Source organism: Mesoplodon densirostris, chromosome 7, assembly GCF_025265405.1.
Source record: "Mesoplodon densirostris isolate mMesDen1 chromosome 7, mMesDen1 primary haplotype, whole genome shotgun sequence".
Taxonomy (NCBI): Eukaryota; Metazoa; Chordata; class Mammalia; order Artiodactyla; family Ziphiidae; genus Mesoplodon; species Mesoplodon densirostris.
In genome coordinates, this window is record NC_082667.1 from 16,189,489 (window position 1) to 16,210,662 (window position 21,174).

The 21,174-nt window shown below is 54.1% G+C and overlaps 1 protein-coding gene across 5 annotated transcripts in view; it reads right to left on the reverse strand.

Moving 5' to 3' along the window:
- TSPAN18 (tetraspanin 18) overlaps positions 1-21,174 on the reverse strand; it is a 187,860-nt gene that overhangs the window by 6,948 nt on the left and 159,738 nt on the right. For 4 of the 5 annotated variants that reach the window (XM_060105395.1, XM_060105392.1, XM_060105394.1 and 1 more), the window contains 6 exons: positions 19,671-19,756; positions 14,283-14,355; positions 11,760-11,954; positions 5,708-5,782; positions 4,632-4,730; positions 3,908-4,090 (listed from right to left, as the gene is read on the reverse strand). In XM_060105395.1, coding sequence (XP_059961378.1) covers positions 3,908-4,090; positions 4,632-4,730; positions 5,708-5,782; positions 11,760-11,954; positions 14,283-14,345 — 615 coding nt within the window. In that variant the 5' untranslated portion in view covers positions 14,346-14,355; positions 19,671-19,756. The remainder of the gene's footprint in view (positions 1-3,907; positions 4,091-4,631; positions 4,731-5,707; positions 5,783-11,759; positions 11,955-14,282; positions 14,356-19,670; positions 19,757-21,174) is intronic. The other variant, XM_060105396.1, reaches the window with a different exon arrangement.

Genomic DNA, 21,174 nt, shown 5'->3' on the forward strand with positions numbered 1-21,174 from the left:
GACTGCGAGTCCCCTAGCTGTGCTGCTGTCGCCAGCACCCATCCTCCATCTCTGCAGAGAGAGAACATCCCCCCACCCTTGGCTCTGGACCAGTCGCCCCTCGCCAACCTAATCTGACAAGAGGGCAGCTAGGCCAGACGTGCCAGCACAAAGGCCACCCACATTTATACGTCCAGCGTGGACCTTCCCCCGAGCCCTCTAAGTCCAACTGTCCACTGGCTACCACTGCTTGGAGGTCCCAAAGGCACCTCACACTCAGCTTGCCTCAGACCAGATCTGAGATCTTCCCCCAAACCAGGACCTATGGAGTCACCCTCATCACTGCCTCACCCTGCCTCCCCCAAAGGCGGCCTACCACCATTTTACCTCCTGATTCGTTTCTCAGATCCATACACCTCTCTGCGTCTCCACTGCCACCACCCTGGTCTAACCCATCATTGTTTCTCACCGGGACCAGTGTAAAAATCCATCCTGTTCGCTCAGGTCCATCTCTAACCCCTGGCCGCTGAGCAGCCAGAGTGCCAACATGGACACAACCCCACGTAGAACTCGACATGGGCTTCTTTGCTTTTCTGGCATCTTTGCCATGGGCCCGTCAGCACTGCATGGTCTGGCCCTGCTGATACCCTCGCTTTGAGCTAGTCTTGCCTTATTCACTGTGATCCAGCCATACTGGCCTTCGCTTGGTCCCTGGAACACACCATGCTCTCTCCTACCCCAGGGCCTTTGAACAGGTTGCTCTCACTCTCTGGCTGGAGTGCTTTTCCCTCGTCAGGAGGATGAGAGTGTAGTACTTTATGTCTAGAGGAGACACAGCAGCACCCATAGTTACAACCCACCAGGAAGCAGATGGGGAGCCCTGAGGATAAAGCAGAGAAACAGCGATGCTGTGGGGAGAGAACACTTAAGACCACGCTGACAAGTGGGAAAAATGGATGCTTTCCTCTTGGTGGTCACCATACTGGCCTGGAGTCAAGGTCTAGCAAGATCACCATCTCCTGGTACACTCCCTGATATTTTTTTTCCAGTAGGGGAATACATTCTTGACTTGTCTGGGTGACTATTTTGACCCAGGGAAGGCTGAGGAATGAGCGGGAGAAGCTGCCATGGTGGCTACAACTCATACCAATGGAGGAGCCAGGTTATTCATCATGGATCACCTTTGGGGATTTCCTTATTTCTCTTCATTGGCACTCAGTGATAAACAGGGCTGGTGGACTAACTCAACACCCATAGATGAGTGCACTCTGCCTTAGCTCCTGACAGCCATACGACTGAGTCCTGGCCAGTGAGACCAAAGCAGAAGTCTGATGGGGGTTTCTGGGAAAGAAGCTGGTGCCACCTTCTTCCTGTCTTCAACGTGGGTGGGATGTCTGGACCCATGGCAGCCATTTTGCCACCATGAAGTACTAAGCACAAAGAAAGGCCACAAGGATCACAGAGACTAGGCCTTGATTGACATGATGGAGCCACTGATAAATATGAGAAGCCACTGTCTTCCAGAATTCTTGCCATTTGCTTCAACCCTTTTAGTTTAGATTTTCAGCTCCTCGGAATCAAACATGTTGTTCACTGACTCAAAACTGTGATGAGGATGTGAGGCAAATTCAGAAATGCATCCCGGGCTTCAGGGAAGTGGGCTTTGGAGAAAAATCAAATAGAAATAGTCCCTCAGCAGAGGCTTTTAAAAGGGAAGAACACTCAGGAGGGACGCTAGTGTCCCAGAAAAGGAATCCCAGAAGTCAATCTCTGGGAATCCTCATGAGCAACAGGGGAAGAGTCATGGTAAAGAACTAATGTAGCCCCACAGGGACCTCTCTGATGAACTTCAATTTCAAAGCCACACCCAGGAGATGGAAGGAGGCATCATAATGGCGGATGAATCCAGAAATGGGAAGCATGTCAGGATGAAGCCCTAAAAGAACAGGGCCCATGGGAAGCCTCCCTGAACAATTCACAAGTGGCCTTAGGATAGAAGCTTGGCTGTGGGCAGCAGGCAGTCCTAATGGTAGAAGTTTGTTTGTCTTTGATAAAGACAAACTCTGCTCTGTTTCATGGAGTTGTCAGTGTCCCAGGCACCTTGATGCTCTGACATTCTAGGGGGCCACCCTCCTCTGCAAGGTTTGAGATGGCTGTCACCAAGATGGCTGTCACCACCAGCCAGGGGTTGGTGGGGGAGGAGGGGCAGGCACAGTGCTTCCTCTTAAGGACATGACTCCATTGCACAAATCGCCTCTGCTCACCTCCCTTCAGCTAGAACTGGGTCATATGGCTTAGCTGCAAGGGAGGCTGGAAAAGGGGGCTTTACCTGGTGGTCATGGGGTCTCTAAACCTCCCCTTTCCAAGGAGGAAGCAGGAACCGAGCATGGGGGCAGCCAGCAGTCTCTGCCACTGTGTCGGGAATCTGAGGTCCGGAGCGTGTGTCTTGGCCAAGGTGACACAGCTGCTAACAGCCCAGGTCTGCCTGACATCACAGCCTGAAACATCCCCCCACGCCCCGCAGCCTCTCCTCACGGCTGAGACCTAACTCCTGGGGCGCTGCCCCTGCCCCCAGCTCATAGCAGCCTGATTCCAGGACCTTTGTTTCTTTATTTAGGTCTCTCCCCCAGTGCAGGGAGGCCGGACCATAAGGGGTGGAGGAATGTGGCTTTGGGGCCTGATGAGTCCTTGGACATGACATGAGCAGGTGCAGGGGATGAGGGTGCTGAGTTCATGAGGCAAAGCTGAGGCTGGAAAGTCTCATCAGACAGTCAGGGTCAGGCCGCAGCCCAACTCCCACCCCCACCCACTCCCCGGGACTCTAAGAGGCCTGACTTGAGCCTCACCCCCATCCCACCCCAGTCCCTTCTAGCCCATCATCTAGTTTTATTTTCTTTAGAGTAAAATTATTATTTCCTGTGAAATTATGACTTGCTATGTGTTGGCTGCTTGCTTATCGTCTGCTCCCTCTAACCAGACTGTAAGCCCCGCAGGAGCAGGGGTCTTGTCTGCTGTCCCCTGCTGTGTCCCCTGCTGTGTCCCCTGTACCTGGCATTCTGCCATGAGAGCCTCATCAAAGGCCGAATCAAGCGAGGGCTGTGGGGCTCAGGTCACCCTATTCTCCCCCCACTGCTCTGCCTAGTCTGGTCTCACACACACCCCTGAGGTGTACGGGGACTGGTCAGTGGGAAGGGGGATCAAGGTCAAGGGCACTGTCTGCCTCACAGAGGAGGCATAGCAGGGGCCCTTGCAGCCCCCGGAGATGGCACACACAGGAAGGGAAAGGGCTTCTTCTGAGACTGAGATGAAGTCCTTGGGTTGTAAAAGAAGCCAAGAAGTCTAGGAGCTTCCCAGACTCTGGAGACTAAGGTCAGGGAAACCTTGCTCCCGTGGGATCTGGAGGTGCTCCCACATGGCAAAGGTGAGCTTCCCTCCAAATAAAAGGCACGGCTGAGGAGGGGCTCCCACTGTGTAATTCTGTTTCTGGCTGCTGACACCTGCATTACCAGAAGCTCAGGGAGTGTTCTACCTGGAACACTGGAAAACTCCTAGTCACCCCTGAACCCCAGCCAAAAGGCCCGCTCCTCAATCAGTGCCTGATTGATTATTGATGTCTGTGCAGACACGTGAACAAGGCGGGTTCTGGAGGTCAGACACTGGCTGCACTGGGCATCAGGGCTCTGAATGCTCACAGCCATTGATGGACTGTCTGACATTCTCATCCTTTCCCCCTTTTGGTTGGATCTCAGGAGCATGCATGGAGCCTTCCTCAGCCCCCGTTCAGGAGTCCCATATCACAGCCAACATTTCCATGGGATTCCCTGAGTGCCTTCAGACCTTCAGGGCCCACACTGTCACCCACCCAGCTCTGGCCACCCAAGCCCCGATGGACAGGCTTCCCCTGCCTGGGGGTAGCAGGGCCTGGTACCTGCTTGTTCAGGAACAGGTCCCTTCCCAGGAGGCATTCCTCCCTGCTCAGCAGGACCCCGTCCCGACTCTGGGGTTCTCTCCGGCAGCAGGCCTCCGGCACCTCGTCACTGTCCAAAGTCAGGAGTCGGAAAACTGATGCAAACTTAAAGTCTTCAGGCCCGTTGACCCCGCAGCAACCAAACTAGGAGGAGAGCAAAGAGAAGGGGGGGATGGGAGCTGGACCCAGGTATAAGGGTGCAGAGACACACAGCCACTTCAAAGGCCACTGTGAAGCAGCGGGCTGGAGCGGAGTCAAGACCCAGGTGTGGGTTGGCTGCTCCTCCTGTGCAAACGTGGGAAAGTCACTCAGCTTCTCTGAGCCTCCAGCGTCCTCATCTGTAAAGTGAGGGTGGTGGTAACCATTCCTACCTCACCGGCACTTAGCACTCAATAAACAGTTGCTATGATTACTATCATCGATGACCGTTACAATTGCTTGAGGACTCAAGACAGGGAGGGCAAACAGGTTTCCTCCTGAGTCTGGACTGTGATGCACGGGCAATGGCTGCCAGCATGCTGTGTGAATGAGGGCTCGGAGGCCCGGGCTGGACTGGGTGGATCAGTGCCTGATTGATTACTGATGTCTCTGCAGACACATGAACAAGGCGGGCTCTGGAGGCCAGACACTGGCTGCACCGGGCATCGGGGCTCTGAATGCTCACAGCGTCCCTGGGGCCACTCACTGTGATCATGACAGAGTTCCAGGTGGCAGAGAAGACGTCTGTGTCGTTGTTGCCCTGGTAGTGCTTGGTGAGCTCCTTGGTGAAGAATTCGCGGGTGAGCTGCAGGCAAAGGGAGGGGGCAGGCTGAGACCTACAGCAGCTTGATACAGCTCCCCTCCCCAGCCTCTCCACTGATCTGCTCCGGGGGAGGGAGGAGGAAGGCCTCAGGGTCCGGGTGCCAGTGAACCTCCTCCCAAGCAGCTAACCTGGGGCAGGCCCTCACCTCCAACCCCAGGACCTGTGGCCTCCCTGCATCGTCAGATCCCCAACATGAAAACGCAGTCTACCCACACGGGCCTCGGCAAGCCTGAGGCCAGGGCCACCTGGGAACCTCCGCCGTCCCTGCAGCTCCTCCCAGAGGGAGGGCTGGTCCACAGTGGGGCGCTCGCCCCTCATGCCACCGCCACTTGCCAGGGCCTCATCCAAGAGGGCTCTGTCCTGTTCTCCTGCATGGCACACTTTCTGTGCTGGGGGGACAGCCTCTTTTCTTTTTTTTTTTCTGCGGTAGGCGGGCCTCTCACTGTTGTGGACTCTACCGTTTCAGAGCACAGGCTCCGGACGCGCAGGCTCAGCGGCCAGGGCTCACGGGCCCAGCCTCTCCGCGGTATGTGGGATCTTCCCGGACCGGGGCACGAACCCGTGTCCCCTGCATTGGCAGGCGGACTCTCAACCACTGCACCACCAGGGAAGCCCCAAGGGACAGCCTCTTTGACTATCCTCAGACTGTCAGATGACTACTGCTGGGCCACAGCTGGGCAAGGTGTGGAATGGAAGATTCTAGAACCAGGTGTGGGGTTGCACCAGATGCTTGGGAAGAGCAGAGACCCTTAAGGGCCCTCCGACTCTGACCTTCTGGAAAAGCCTTTGCAGGGAGAGGCTCACTGGGGTCTCTCTTTGGGCTGTGGGGCCTTGCTGGGCCGGTGGGTTGTGATTTGGGCTGGAACTACTGGATGAGAGGGCACTGACTCTGTGAGACCCTCTGGGGAGGGAGGGGCTGGCCATGAATGGGGCTGGAGCACCCGGGGCCCAGTACGTACGTTTTCCCTGAAGATGAAGGCCAAGATGGCCGCCGAGAGCTCCGCCAAGAAGATGATCAGGATGAACAGGAAGAACTGCAGAGAGAAGGGGGCAGGCTCGTGAGCCCTGAGGGTGGGTGGGAAGGGGACAGGTGACTGCTTGCTGAGGCACCCTTCCATCTGTCACACAATTGACACAACGTACTGATTCTGAAAGACTGAGGAACTTAACTGCTGTAAGCCAGACTTTTTTCATAATAAACACACCAACAATCCATCTTTGGAGCCAACAGGGTTGTCTCTCTCCTGGATCCTGTCTCTTCCAGTCAGAAGGTTTCTGTCACTTTATCCTCATCCCAGGAAGACCCCAGGTCATATACCCTCCCTGACTTTTCAGCGCTAACAGCAGCTGCCCCATGGAGGTCCCGAGGTTTCTCCAAACTCCTTGGTCTGAGGACTGCTTTCGGGGGGAGCTTAGGATGGAGAGTGGGATGATCCGTCCAGGATGCAGACATGAAACATCTCCTAGACCTGCCCAAGGCTTTGTTTTGTTTTTTTCAATGTCCAAACCCAAGGAGAGCCCCTGGCTTAAACAGATCAGCCAGCACAAGGCGTGCATTGTTCACTCCTTAGCCACAGGGGCCGGGGGTTGGGGGGAGGTCTCGCCAGGTTCAAGCCCATGGTCTCTGGTCTCATAGAGGCTTGCTTGGCATCAGAACCCGACACCTGTCCCACGGTCTCTTTTCTGTTTAGCCCCCATTTCCACAGGGGAGGAAACAAGCCAGAGAAGGAGAGTAACTTTCCTTTCCAAAGGTGTGCAGCTCAAAAATTTGAGACCAAATCCTGTCCTCTTAATCCAGCTCCTTTCAGAGCACCACGCTAGCCCTTCTCTCTCTCTGCTGAAGAGCACAGTTCGGGGCTGGCCTGGCAGTGGCTCTTCTGAACCCTGGGGCTCTGGTTCCAGCAGGTCAGGGGCAGCCTTGCTGTAGTCAGCTGTGTGGGGTGACCTTGGACCGAGGTTGGGAGGCAGAGTTCCCTAACCAGAAAGGAGAGGGACCCCTGTATCCCGGGCAGGCTGCCCCTGGCCACGATGCCCATCCCATCCCCCTCCACGTCCACGAGCTCGTCCTTGGGCTGAGAGGTATGTTCCCCACCTCTGCAGCCTCTCATCCCTGTGACAGTGATGGAGGGCCCTGGCAGGGCTCCTGGCATCTCCATTTGGCTGGTGACAGACGGTCATCCGGTTCTCTTTCACGTGGCCTCCACAGAGCCCCGCCCCGCCCTCTGCCCTCTCAGTGGAGTTGCTGGCAGTCCCCAGGCTGGCAAAGAGCGGCCTCAGAAATGGTTTCCACCCCAGCGACGTGACGGAGTTGTCTCTGCCTATCAACATCGGCTTACACAGTTATAAACTGTGGATGAGACAGAACTCGTGAACTCCGCGTGCTCATCACTCTGGGAGCCTGCGTGCGCTTTCCAGGGGACTTGGCACCGTGTCAGTGAGATGATGCAGGTGAAGCGCTGTGCATGAGGCTGGCACGATGTAAGCACGGCTCAGATGGTGGCTCAGAACCAAGAGGAAGCATGGCCTTCCTAAAGACAAGGGCTGGCGTGGGCGATCTCTGGGAAAATAACAATAGCTACAATCTATGGGGTGCTTAACACCTAAGCACTGTGACCCTTACATGGGTGATTTCATTGAACCCTCTGGGCAGCCTGGAGTAGTAGCTGCTGTTATCAACAACACTTCTGTTTTACTGATGGGGAAACTGGAACCCTGAGAGGGTAGAACTTGACCAAGCTGGCCCAGATGGGATAAACACAGGAACTCTGATTCCAGAACACAGCCTCCTAACACCATGTTATCCTGGAACCCAGAAGAGCCTCCAAGTCTTAAGACTTTCAGATGGCCTGCAGGGTCTCTTGTGGATTGACACCAATCCTTTTGCTTTCACATTTATCAAATGCTTATATGTGCCAGGAACAGAGTTAAGCAAGATGCATATTTTCTTACTGAACCCTGATCACAACACTATGGCTGGGAAGGAGGTATTATTATCTTCCTTTTATATATGAGGAACCTGAAGTTCAGAGAAGTTAAGTAACTGACCCCAGGTCACACAGCCAGGAAGTGGCAGAGCAGGGATTAGAACAAGGTTTTTCTGACTCCAAAGCCCATGTTCTTACCCACACCTCTGAGACCACCTCCTCTCTGTTCCTTCATTCTAGGGCTGTTTATTGAGCACTTAACGCTGTGCCAGGTACTGTGCTAGGTACTGGTAAACAAATACACATAAGGCAGATGTGGTCCCCATCCTCATGGAGTTTCCATTGAGCCAAGGTTCATGATTCATGAAATGAAATTCATGAGATGAAAAACATAAGATTCATGAGATGAAATTAAAGAATGAACCTGGTAACTCATGGATGGGGAAAGCGGGCCTCCCCAGAGGAAGGGGGTCTGCAGATCTCCTGGCCATTGCTCCTGCCTGGAGCAGGTCTCCCCAAGCATGGGGACTGAGGGGTGACATGAGTGTGTGAGTTTAAGTCACCTGAAGGAAAGTGAGGGGCTTTGGGGCCAACATTGGTAACAATGTCACTTCTGCTAACTTCTCCGGCATGAAATAATTTCCTCCTGCTTGACAGGGTTACTACTGGTTATTTTGAGGGGTGTCTCCTGGACCTGGCCACAGGGCTGATGCTTCCTGGCGCTTCCCCTAACCAGGGCCTTTCCCAGGGTTTGTTTGCCTTGAGTTAATCTGATCTCATCCCATTTGCCTAAGGACACATTTGCCAGTAATTCCAAACATTAAATTTATCACACTTTGCTTAGGCTCAGAAAATTAATCAAGGGGTAAAACCTGCTACTTTGCCTACTTGTGAGCATTTCCAGACTTTTCTAAGCCATCTGCCTACAGCATGTCAGCTTTTAGTTCTCATTTCTAATAATATTTACCAAATTTACATACTTCATGAACAATTCAGCTCATTTATCACTTTTAAATTACACTCATCTCTTTTTGCTGTTCTCTTTTCCAATTTAGCAGGTCTTGGTTATAAAATATTTTAAAAATGTGAATCTTTCAAAACATGGGTTAAAAACATTCCTCGAACTAGTTATAGGTAAGCAACTAGGAAAAGGGGGATGCCACACAATCTCACCAATAGGCTGAAATTGTTCCATGGTACGTGAAAATGCTGTAAAATTGATCAACAGGAGTGTTTGGAAAATGTGTTTTTAGAAGAGTTGATCGTTAGCCGACATTAGACTCATTGTCCCCAAGGCTAAGGGTCACTGGCACCCCTTGGGGTTTAGCCTCAGAGCGAGGCAGAGGGGTGCCCAGCTAACTCCTATCCCCAGGCCTCCTCTCTCTGCAAGCCTTTAAGCCACAGTTCCAGAGGTGACTAAAGTCACTCTCTCTTGGCTTCTCTCAAGATAAGTCTTCCCTCTTTCCCGGAAGGGCAAGGAGGCGGCTTCTTAAAAGGATGCAGTAGCCGGGAGGGGTGAGACCTGGGGCCCCTCTTCAGCTGGAACCACCACACAGCTGAGTCCAGGTTGGAAGAGAAAGCAGTTCTTTCTATTCTTCACGCATCTTTCCGAAAACCTTCCAGAAGCTGTAGTGGCCCTAGAAACACACAAGCATGCGTACCACACACACATACAACACATAGGTACAGGCACACACATGGAGGCCCTGACATATTTTGCACATAATTTGGGGTGAGTTTTGGACCACTTGAGTCCATTCCAGGTTAGGAGCCTCTGGATCAGCCCTGGTCTGAGAGACAACAGACCTGAGTCCAAGACTCCCCTGGCTCTGACCTGCACTGTGACCTCAGGGTTGTGTGTGTTAGGGTTCTGAGAGAGAGAGGGGAGGGGAGGGGAAGGGGAGAGAGGGGAGGAGAGGAGAAGGGGGAAAGGAAGCAGGGGAAGTAAAGAAAGACAGAGGCAGGGAGGGGGGCAGAGGCAGGCGGGGGAGGGGGCGTGGTCCAGGAGAAGGCGAAGGAAAGGCAGCAGGCACAGAAGCCAAGAGATCAAGAGAAGGGCAGAGATAGAGAGACAGGAAGACAGAGGCAGAGAAAGAGCGAGCAAAGAAAGGGAGAAACAGACATAATGAGACTGAAGAGACAAAAGGGAGGAAGGAGGCAGAAGAGGGGATGGGAAGGGGTGACTTCAAGGTTCGGTGGGCACACCGGCCACAGCCGGGACTTAACTCTCTCTCAGGGGACTTGGGGCAAACCTCCTCCTACCCCGGGGTCTCAGCCTTCTCCCCTAAGCACTGGGAGAGCGATGTCTTGTCCAGCTGGCAGGCTCTGAGGGAGCCACTTAGCTCGAGAGGGCTTGCGAGGCCTGCAGCCTGCTCCTGGCCCAGAGCCCCAGCCCGGCTTCCTGTCTTGGCTTCAGGGATGAGCCCATTAACGTTGGATGAGCCCTGGGGGCTGAGATGCAGGGTGGGCAGAGGAGGGATGTAGGAAGGGAGCTCTGGTGTGTCCTGGGACCCATACTCAGCTTCTTGCAAAGTCCTCAGCTCCCCAAGCCCGGACTTTTCCCTGCACCGTCGGACACTGTACAGAGCTCTCCACCAGGGGGCGCCCTCGGGCTTCTTTGTTTCTCTCCAGAAGGAAAGTTTGCGTTGCTTACCCTGCTGCCCAAGGCCAGAGGGACCCAGGGTGCCTGTGTCACACACATCACAGCTGATTTCCCTTTCTCTCTGTGACACGAATGGGGAGTGCACAGTCTGTTCTAATCTGGGGAGGAGGCATTTGTACCAGATCTCTGCCTCCCAAAGCCACTGGTGCAGGCTCATCAGCAGGAGTGGACAGACGCCTTGCAAGCCCACGTCACTGACCATCCAACGCCTCCCTATCACTTAACCCCCGACCCATGCAGCTGCTCACCCATGAGGAGCGTCTGCAAGCTGGTCCTTCCAGGCACACACTTCTAAGCTGGGCCGTTTTTAACCTACCCTCCAGCAGGACTGCGCTCTACCCGGTTTTCCTAGCCCCCGGGGGGCACAGGACCTTGTAGGAGAGGAAGCCCCATCACCAAGGCCGGGGAAGTAAGCAGAGGCCCAAAGGGCCACAGCCCATGAGAACACAGAAGACCAGAGAAACAGGACATCCACCGCTTGTCTTGTTTGGCACCAACCTATAGCTGAGCTGGTTCGCCCCTCACCTAACGAGAAGACACTAAAGCTCAGAGAGGTTAAGAAACTAGACCAGAGTCACATCATTAGTTACAAGACAGAGCAGAGCGCACACACAAGCTCAGGCCTGCCTAGATCATCCTCGTGGGCTCGCCTGCCTCTCACCAGCCTGTCCACCGGGAGGCGACGGCCACTCAGCCCCTGATGCATCTATAGCACCTAGTGAACTATGTGGCCTGTGATAGCGGGTCAAGGACTGTTTATTTAATGAATAAAGGCCCTTCAGAGGGCATATCATTTCCATTCTAGAAGTGGAAATGCGAAAGCTGAATGATTTATCTGATAGCTATCTTAGCTCTTTTTTTTAAATTTATTTATTTGTTTATTTATTTATTTTTTTTTTTGCGGTACGTGGGCCTCTCACTGTTGTGGCCTCTCCCGTTGCGGAGCACAGGCTCCGGACGCGCAGGCTCAGCGGCCATGGCTCACGGGACCAGTCGCTCTGCGGCATGTGGGATCTTCCCAGACAGGGGCACGGACCCGTGTCCCCTGCATTGGCAGGCGGACTCTCAACCACTGCGCCACCAGGGAAGCCCTACCTTAGCTCTTTTACCACAGAGTTATATATTCGAGGTCTTACAAGCAAGTAGAAAGCATCACGAGTCAACGTTCTCAGCTGACCCTGCCTTGGAGAAGCCTGGCTGTTCAGACCTGGAGGCCAAGGCCACTGTCCACCTGGGAGCAGCTCACCCACACGGCAGGCACGGGTCCAAATGCAGATGCATGTAGGAAGGGCTGGTGGTCCTCCCGCTCCTTGAGGATGGCCTACTTGGCTCAGACCTCAGTGTGAGTCCCCCGTAGTGTGGACACAGGGCCCCCAACGCCCAGCCCGGGGCACCCATGGGTGGGGTGGAGGATGGTGTACTCACCAACAGCAGCAGACACTTGTTCTCCCGGACAGCCCCGCAGCAGCCCAGGAAGCCGAGCAGAAAAAGCAGGCCCCCCATGGCCAAGAGGATGTAGGCGCCCGTGATGAGCAGGGGGTTGGCGGCCACGATCTCCCGGAAGCCGGTGGGGTCCACCATGACCCAGATGCCGATGCCCAGCAGGCAGGCCCCCCCTAGCTGCTCCCCAGGGCCAGTCAGGAGAGGGGAGAAGAAACAGGCAGACACGGAGGTTAGACACTCCACACACACACGCCATTTCCCTGAGCGAGGCCCTGGGGCGGAGGCGCTGAGTGCCCGGTGGACTGGGCTCAAACTCCATTTGCTGCTCGAGTCAATGTCCTGGCAGTGTTTTCCTCTGCTCTGAATTTCCCTACTTACCCTGACCTGCGGTGTGTCACGCAACCTCCAGATCCAGTCTCTGACCCACGCGCCCCCCTCGGGCCGCTGAGAACCAAGTCCTGTAGAGTTTATCCGCCACTTTTATATTCTCCTTAAATGTTAGAGCTGCTGGGTAATGAGGTCATTCACTCCAACCTTCTGATTCCACACTGAGCCCCAGAGGGGACCAACGAACTTACCGAAGGTCACACAGCAAGTTCACGGCAGAGCCAGGGCTGAACCCCAGGCCTCCCTGACTCCAGCCCCAAGGACCCTCGCCAAATCCATGAACATGCTCTGACACCTATGCTGGGAAAACACAGACAAAAGCCATCCTCTTTGTCCTCAACAGGAGCTCTCAGTTGGGTTGGGGTCACCACTCTCACATCACATTCTTTTTATGTCTTCATCTCCATGGCCCTCATCTCCATGCCTGACTTATCTTTGGAGAGAGGCAGCTTAGTCCAGAGAAAGGGCTGTGCCACTTATTAGCTGTGTGACCTTGGGTAAGTGGCTTAACCTCTCTGAACCTTGGCTTCCCCATGGTTAAAAGAAGATACTGTTTCCCACCTCCCAAGGTGGCCCCGAATAAGAAGAAAGGACAGAACGGACATGAAGGTGCTTAGCAGGGTTCAATAAACATCCGTTCCACTGGTCTTGGGCACAGATCAGTATTGGAAACAGACCTGTTGCAGGAGAAACCATTTGGCATCATCTGATTTTAAAGGTTGGGAAGTGTTTGAAATCCCCGTGTCGTGGGAGGACCTGAGGAATGATAGCTTGGCTTGGCTGAGGGGTCTGTAAGCTGGGGGAAGAGCTGGATGGTTTGGGGCAAGAGGCGATATTTTCAGGTGCGGTGGTGGGAGGGGGGAGGCAGAGAGGCCTGAGGGACCCAGGGACAGCCAACGACAGAATCTACATTTTCGCCGTCTGCTGTGCGACGCCTTTCTCCTTGGTCTCCCCACAAACCTCCAGGGAAACCTCCTCATAGCTGTTGGAGGTTTGGGGGTTTAATAATTGTGTGCTGAGTTCTGCTTCAAGGGCGGGGCTCAGGCATGAACTGGGCGGCCCAGGATGACTCAGCCCCATTTCACCTAGGGACACTGGGGCTGCCCAGGGCCACCCAGCTTGGAAGTTGGGTCTAGAATTCAAGTCTGTGGGGCTCCCTGCTCTTCAGGATTAGGGGCAGGGGAGGGAATCCAGGAGAGTTGCTGAAATGTGCAAAAAATAGATGGTGACAGACAGACCGACAGAGTCAGTCTTGACCAGAAGAGGCCTCTCTTTCCTAGTGACCCTGCCCTGGGGGACATCAGTAGATGTTTACTCATCCAGGTCTTGGCTGCACTAAGGTCAAAGGTTGAGGTGGGGTCACGCGATGAGCGTGGCTCTGCTCCTGGGAGAGGCCATGGGTCTGAGCAGAGCAGGTGGGCTGTGCTACAGGGCGCTGGGCTGGCCACCTGAGCCCCCAGGGCCTCTGTCCTTTCACGCATAGAATCCATAGGTTGGATGGGGATGGAGCTGACACATTCCAGGCACTTCCTAAACTAATCTTGCTTCATTTGCAAAAAACCTGTTGAGGGAGGAGATTAAAGCATGAAGATACTGAGGTTCAGAGGGGTGAAATGTGTTTCAGATCACAGAGCTGGGCTTTGAACCCAGGTCTCTTGGTCCCAGAGAGGTTTCAGATTTCATCAGGTGCCTCCGTCAGCTCCGCCCATCCACCTCTGATGTCCATAACTGCTCTGGGGGGTCAGGGCTGGGTGGGGCTCCCTGCTGCCCTCTGATCGCCCCCATCCTCCTTCCCCCCACCAACTCCCTACCAGGGGTTAGATTTCAAGATAGTAGCCAGGACTAAGGCCCCTATCTTTTCTTTTTTAGAGTAGCTGAAGCATCACCCCAGGGGCTGTGCAAAACATCTCTCCTGTGATGGTGGGCTCTAGGAGTGGGGTGGGCACTGCTGGGGGCCTCCCCGCCGTGAGCCCCCAGCTGGGCAGGTAGAGCTGCTTCTAGCACTGATCCCTGTTCCTGTTCCTGGGACTCAGCCCCATGTGACTTTCAAGCAGCAGTCAGTCCCGCCCACCCCACAGAGGCCTGGGAAGATGCCGGGAATGTTCCAGGAATACTTACAAATATGAAGAAATTGAACACAAACATCAGATACTTCATGCAGCTCAGACAGTCGCCTTCCATGGTGCTCCCCCTGCAAAACAGCAAGGCCCTCTCAGTCTTCCCACTGGGGGACCCCATCCAAAAAGATCTCCTGCCCCCTCCCTCCTCTCCTCCTCCTTGGGGTGTCCCAGTGGCCAGCCTGCCCTTGTAGCCGATGGGGGAAGAGGGCAGCTGATAACAACCTCCTTATCACAGGGCTGGTGCTTTGCCCTATGAGGCCAGAGTTAGGAGTGAGAACTTGAGAGCTAGCCTGCCAGGGTTCAAGCCCTGTCTCTACTGTTCATTTGCTGTGTGGTCTTAGGCAAATTACTCCACCTCTCTGAGTCTTGCTCTCTCCAACTTGAAAATGGAGATTAAAAACAGAAGCTTCCTCCCCAGCAGTGCTGGGAGGATTAACTGAAATAATGCAGAAATATGCTTAGCAGGTACTCAGTGTGGCAGGTGCTCAGAGGTGTGACATCATGATGTTACTTGATTGCAGACATGAGCCTCCTATTTGGTAGATGAGACACTAAGGCTCAGGGCCTTGAGGGACTTGCTAAGGTCCTAGAGCAGGATCAGAACCCAGGCCCGACAAACTACCTACCACCCCACATACCCTCCGACTCGGAGGACCTGTCCACTGAGGAGGGGTGTTGCAGGGAAAGAGCCCCCAGATGCTCCCCCATCCTGACTACCTCTATCGTGAGACCTACAGCATCCCACCTCCCCCTGGAGTCTTCCCGTCCCTACCTAAGAGTATGCCCATGGTAGCGGGTCACTGAATACAACTCTATTCAACAAACTTTTTTTTTTTCTTCGGTACGTGGACCTCTCACTGTTGTGGCCTCTCCCGCTGCAGAGCACAGGCTCCGGACGCGCAGGCTCAGCGGCCATGGCTCACGGGCCCAGCCGTTCTGCGGCATGTGGGATCTTCCCGGACCGGGGCACGAACCCGTGTCCCCTGCATCGGCAGGCGGACCCTCAACCACTGCGCCACCAGGGAAGCCCTCAACAAACATTTATTGTGCAACGACTGGATGCCAGGCACTGGGGCTTGAAAACAAGATGTAGCCCTCCCCCACGCCCGGGGGAAGCAGACGGCATCTGCTATCGAAAGTCATCCCTCAAGGTGCCCAAGTCACGGTCATATTCAATAAACAATGTTCAATATTTCTACACTTTCTTCCTGACAGCCCTGGGGAGAGGATGGGCAGACCCAGGAGGACCTACCCCTTCCCTTGTTCCAGGCCCCACCCTCCCAGCAGCCAGTGGAGGGCTGAGATTCAGTGGGGACCCATGGGTATGGCGGGCCTGCTTAGCTAGCATCCCTTGGTCCACGCCACGCCCACCAGTTGTTAAACCATTATCCCTGACGGTGGGTCATCCTTGTCTCTTGCATCATGCCCAAGCCCAGGCTCTCTTCCTCCAGAACAGGTCCCCACACCAAGCCACCAGTCCTCCACTATCTCCTCCATCTCTGACCTTCTAGGAGCAGCAACTAACCTGCATCTAAACATGGCAGTTCCAAGCATGGGCTCTGAAGTCAGACATACCTGGGCTCCAATCCTGGCGCGTCACACCTCTCTACCTCTGTGTCTTTGGTAAGTGACTTAACACCTTGGGCCACAGTTTCTTCATCTGAAAGTAGGCATTTAGGACCTGCATCGTGGCGTGTTGTGAGGATTAAATGAGACATCCTATGTCAGGGCTCTCCACGGCACCTGGCTCAGAGTGGGGTGACCAGCTCTTACTAGGAACACACCTAACTTTACAGTCATAGGTGACTCACTGGGCTATCATTGCCCATGAGATCAGGACCCCAGGACAAAGACTTGCACCCTAGGCACTGCATGCTGACCCCCTCTCCCTTGGGCACTTGGCTGATGCAACTCCATACATCTGCTGAGACCCTGTCGTCCTTGGAAAGGGGGAAGAGGACAGGAGAGAACATTCATTGAGTACCGACTCTTTGCCAGCCACACTCCAGCTCCATGAAGTGACTGTCCTGAATCTTTCAACAACCGCATGAGGCAGGAAGCACTGTGCCCATTTTACAGATGAGGACACTGAGCCTCAGGGAGGTGAAGGTGCCCAACATCCTGGAGCTTGTAAGCATGCCCCTCAGCTCACTTCAGATCCTGTGCTCCACCTGGTCCAGGGACTACTGTTCAGGCAGACAGCAGGGCAGAAGGAGCACTGGACTGAGAGTCTGGAGCCCCAACCTCCAGCTCTGCAAGTCACTTCCTCTCTCTGGCCTCAGTGTCTTCATCTGCAAAATGACGGAGATGGAGTTTGATGGGCTGTCAGTTCCTGCCATCAGGCTCTGACTTGAGTGGGCTTTTAGAGGGCAGGAGGGGTGGCCCCAGTGAGATGCTGAGAAGTCTGCAGGGGGGCCAGGCTCTGGGGCCCCCTCCTCTGCCTACCCAGGCAAAGCTGTTCTCCAGGGTCTGATCTGGCTTCAGCTGGCTCTCTGGCTCTCTGGCATTTAAGGGGCATAATAAATAAGGCAGCTCATAAACGGGCTACCTGTATTTATTATGTACCACATTCATTAGAGATTACATCTAATGGGTGGCTTATGGAGTGCTGGGCTCCCAGATGAGTGCAATAAAAGGGGATGTGTGTCCTGGAAAGAGCCTCTGACAACCTCAAAGGTGAAGCAGGTAGAAAAAGAGATGAAGTGAGCTGGAGGGTGAATGGAGACAGGGAAGCCTGGGCGTCAGCTCCAGGGCAGGGTGGACAGAGGGCTTTGGAGCCTGACAGAGGATCACATCCCAGTTGCTTAGCTGGTGGCCTGGGGCAACTTCTTGAACTGCATACATCCGAGTTTCCTTTTCTTTAAAATTAGTATAAAAAAATAATGCCTTTCTCAGAATGTATGGAAAATACTGAGAACGGAGCTTGGTGCATGGTAGATGATACAGCAACAGCGAGTAGCAGCTGGCTGCCCTTGAGTTCTTACTATGTGCCAAGGAACATGCACAATCTCATTGCATCCTCGTAAGGCTCCTGGATGTAGGTTATGTCATTTCCCTTTTTTCAGGTGAGGGAACTGAGCTTCAGAGAGATGGAATCACTTGTCTTAGGTCACACAGCATAGAAGTGCCTGAACCAGGATTTGAACCCATGTCTGTCTTAATCTGGAGCCACAACTCTTAATCATCATTTTCAATGAATGCTAATTCCCTCGCCCCATTCATCCATTTTCCTCCAAAATTCAGGCCCGTCTTCACACCTCTTATGCCATTTTATTTCCCAGTGGCCAGAGAGACGGCCTCCTGCGTCATCGCCCACGGCCAGGCTAAAACCAAAAGACCACCAACTGCCAGCTCCACCAGCCACAGGGGCTCCTGAAAATGGGGACACACCTCCACGGCCAATTGACCAGACAAAAGTGACAGACACATGGCACCTCCAATCGCTGCCTGGATCTGGGTGTTAGCTCCACCCACCCACGGAGCCTTGGCCCATCACCACGCAGTGCCCTAATTTACTTCTAAAGAGAGTAGAACATAGTCTCTGCAAGGCGGATTGAGAAGAAACTGCAGCCCATGGAGGTACAAAGGCTTGGCTGTTCCTCAAAAAAGATGTTCGAAAGGCACTTATGAAGGAGACGGAGGGGGCGGGTCTCTGCTAAATGGAAAGGCCATGCCCTCCCTGGGGCCAGGGGTGAAAGACCCACTGAGGTTTCCCCATTCCACGGAGCCCACTGGGTCCCGGAGGGGAGGGTGGCAGTGACGGTGGGGCTTCAGGGTCACACGGGTCCGGGCTCCACCACCTTCTAGCCCCGGGGCCAGTGGACAAATCACGTAAGCTCCCTGGGCCTTTGCTTTCGTGTCTGCAGAATGGGGCCAGGAATGCTGACCTGCTCAGGAAATCAGAGGACTGAGGATTAAATGATAAATAATGTATGTAGGGCTCACGCCAGGCCTGACACACGGCGGTTCCTCCCCTTCCCTCCTTGCCCTGCTCTCTCAGACCCTGAGAGGGGAGGACTCTGATCCGGAGGATTTCTGCTCAGGGAGGAGGAGTGTGGTCAGTGGCTTTCATACTGGGTTCCCCGAGGCTAGCAATCTCCTAAAGCCATTTTCAGGATTTCAAGTAACACCTCAGAAATCATCCCCTCCCCACCAGCTGGCTCAAGGGGCAAGTGTCTTGGGTTTTGGAGCCATTAAATCACTCCAGGGTGGGAACCCTATTTGTCATGTTGTTCAGACGTTCTAACTGCTACGTACGGATGACCCGGCAGTACATGAACTAGGGAGAAAGATACACTTCGTAAAAGATGACTTGGTAAAGGCAGTGCTGTGTGACCGATAAAATCCTTTTAAATCTTGAGGCCCAGAGAGATGAAATGCAGGGGTCAGCATCACAGGCAAACTTGCCCTCGTGTGAATTCAGATCCCACAGGCGCAGGGAAAGCAGTTCAGGTGCTGTGGGTCCAGCTGTCCTTCCATGTGGGCGCCTGCCCCAGGGTGAGCCTGGGTGGCAGCCGTGGACTTGTTGCCATGGCTCTCATGGTCTCAAGACACCTGTGCCCTTCACAGCACCCGCCCCCCCCACCCCCCCGCCCCTGGCCTCTGAAGCTTGGTGCTTACAGATGGGTGCTTTATCATTCAGCGTGACCCCAGATGCCACTGACTGTTTCGTGTATAAGAAAGCCCGGTGTTTAAGGGCTTTAAGGGGAACTTTGACGTGACACTACTGTTTGTGTAAGCCCTGATGTAGAATCCAGCCCTTGTATAACTTATGTCACCAGCATTTCAATGGAAGAAGTTCTTGGCCATTGGAAAGGGAAGGCAGCACTGATCTGGCCCAACACCCTCACCGTGGAAATGGGAAAACCAAGGCTGTGAAAGGGAAGGGGAGAGTGGCCAAGTTACAAAACCATTTAGTGAGGGATCTGGGCCTGGAGCCCTGTTTCTTGAAGCCCAGGCTACTCTCCACACTCAATATTTGACTTATTTATTTTGGTAGCACACACCTTCCCTTGTTAGAATGTATGCTTAGAAAGGCATGGACTTGCTTTGTTCACTGCCATATTCTTAGTGTCCAGAGCAGTGACTGGCACAGGTGGGTCCTCCATTCCTATGTCTGAATGAATTAATAAATGCAGGAAGAGTGGGAAAAGAGAAAACAGACACAGAACAGTAGAGACTCAGCAAATCAGAGAAACAGACAAAGTCAGAAAGAGAGGGAAAGATGGAGAAAGACTGAAGGAGAGAGACCGGGAAAGAGAGACAGAAGAAGAGATACGGGAAGGGACAGACAGACAGACTGAGAAACTTCTGCTGGGGAGACAGGGTGGTATCAGGGGATGGCACAGGGGTGCACAGGGACGGGGAAGGGAGAGCAATTGCTGACCTGTCACCTGGGCAGTTCTGATGTCAGCGGGACAGTCTCTTGGTCAGAGGGGTTCCTGTATATTTCCTTTATTGGCCCAGCTTGTCCTGTAAGCGAAAATATTCAATTATTCTAGGAAGCCGATAAGGAGCTGCTTATGAACACCCGACCCCCCTTCGGACACACACGTTCTGGGCCAGTGCCTTGCTGATCTGGGCCCGTTAGCGCTAATGAAAAGCTCTCAGCACCTGGGGCACTCCAGCTGGGGAGGCCCGCACTCCATGCCCGCCTTCTGCCCAGATGGCAGCTCCCGGGTGCCCTTGCTGGGGCCGCATGGGGAACCACATCTTCAAGAGACTTGTGGTTTCTGGCACAGGCTTCAGCTCTGCTGACACGCTACTGCATGTGGCTGATGAACTGGGAGAAGAGGGTGGGTGTGGTGGCCCATACAACTGGATGCCCCCTGGATGCCACCTGGGCATCTGCACTGATGCCTCAGCACAGAGAGTGCTGGCAGAGCGCCATAAATCAAACACCCTCCCCAGAAACTCTGACTCCCAGGGGAGAGAAATTTGATGCTGGAAAGGGTTCCTGAGGCTTTGCCTAAGGATTTGCCAGAAGGCTCCTTTCCTCATTTCCACTGCCAGCTCCCAGCAGTGGGAATGAGGGTGTGATTTCAGCAGTCAAACGGGCCCAGATGGAGACTCCTGTTCTGTCACATGTGTGGGGAATTCCGTAGCCGGCTCCTGCTCAAACACTGGGCTAGAGGACATTTCCAGGGAAAATCTGAGGTCTGGGGGAGCTTGGGCTGCAGTGGGCCTTCCCATGGGCAGGAAGGGGGAATTTCTGCATCTTGGGCACCTGTTCAGATTTCTTCCCATTCTCAGCAGTGGTGGGGATGAGGGGCGGTAGGTGAAAGATTCCTCTCCCTCCCTCCCTCCATCCCTCCCTCCCTCCCTCCATCCCTCCATCCCTCCATCCATCCCTCCCTCCATCCATCCACCCATCTGCTCAGCAACTCCTACTGTGCGCTGGGTGCTGTGTTAGGAAAAGGAGATACAAACAAGCAGGAACTCAACACTTGGGTGGCAGTCGGGGTAGGAGATTGGGGGAGGCAAGGGAAGGGATGACAATAGGGCTGGGGACCCACAGGAAGGAGGGCAAACTCTCCACTGATGTAACTCCACTGGGGGCAGTTAGGGAGTTTTCACCGGGAAGGGGATGGTGCAGGGGAGTAAGTTTTGAGGGAGTGTAGAGGTGGGGATGGGCAGAGGTGGGGAAAGGCAGGAGAAGGGGCCCTCCTGAGAGCTCTCTGAGGCCCCAGGAACTGGTACCCCACTCCTGTTTAGCCTAAACATACACACCTGGCAAGTTCTTCAACTGCCTGCCTCGGTATCTGCTGTATGGCTTTGGGCTATATGCTTACATGCATGAGCTCATTAAATGCCAAGAACAACCCTAGGAAGTAGATCTCATACCATCACGTCCATTTTACAATGGGGAAACCGAGACCTGGAGAAGGAAG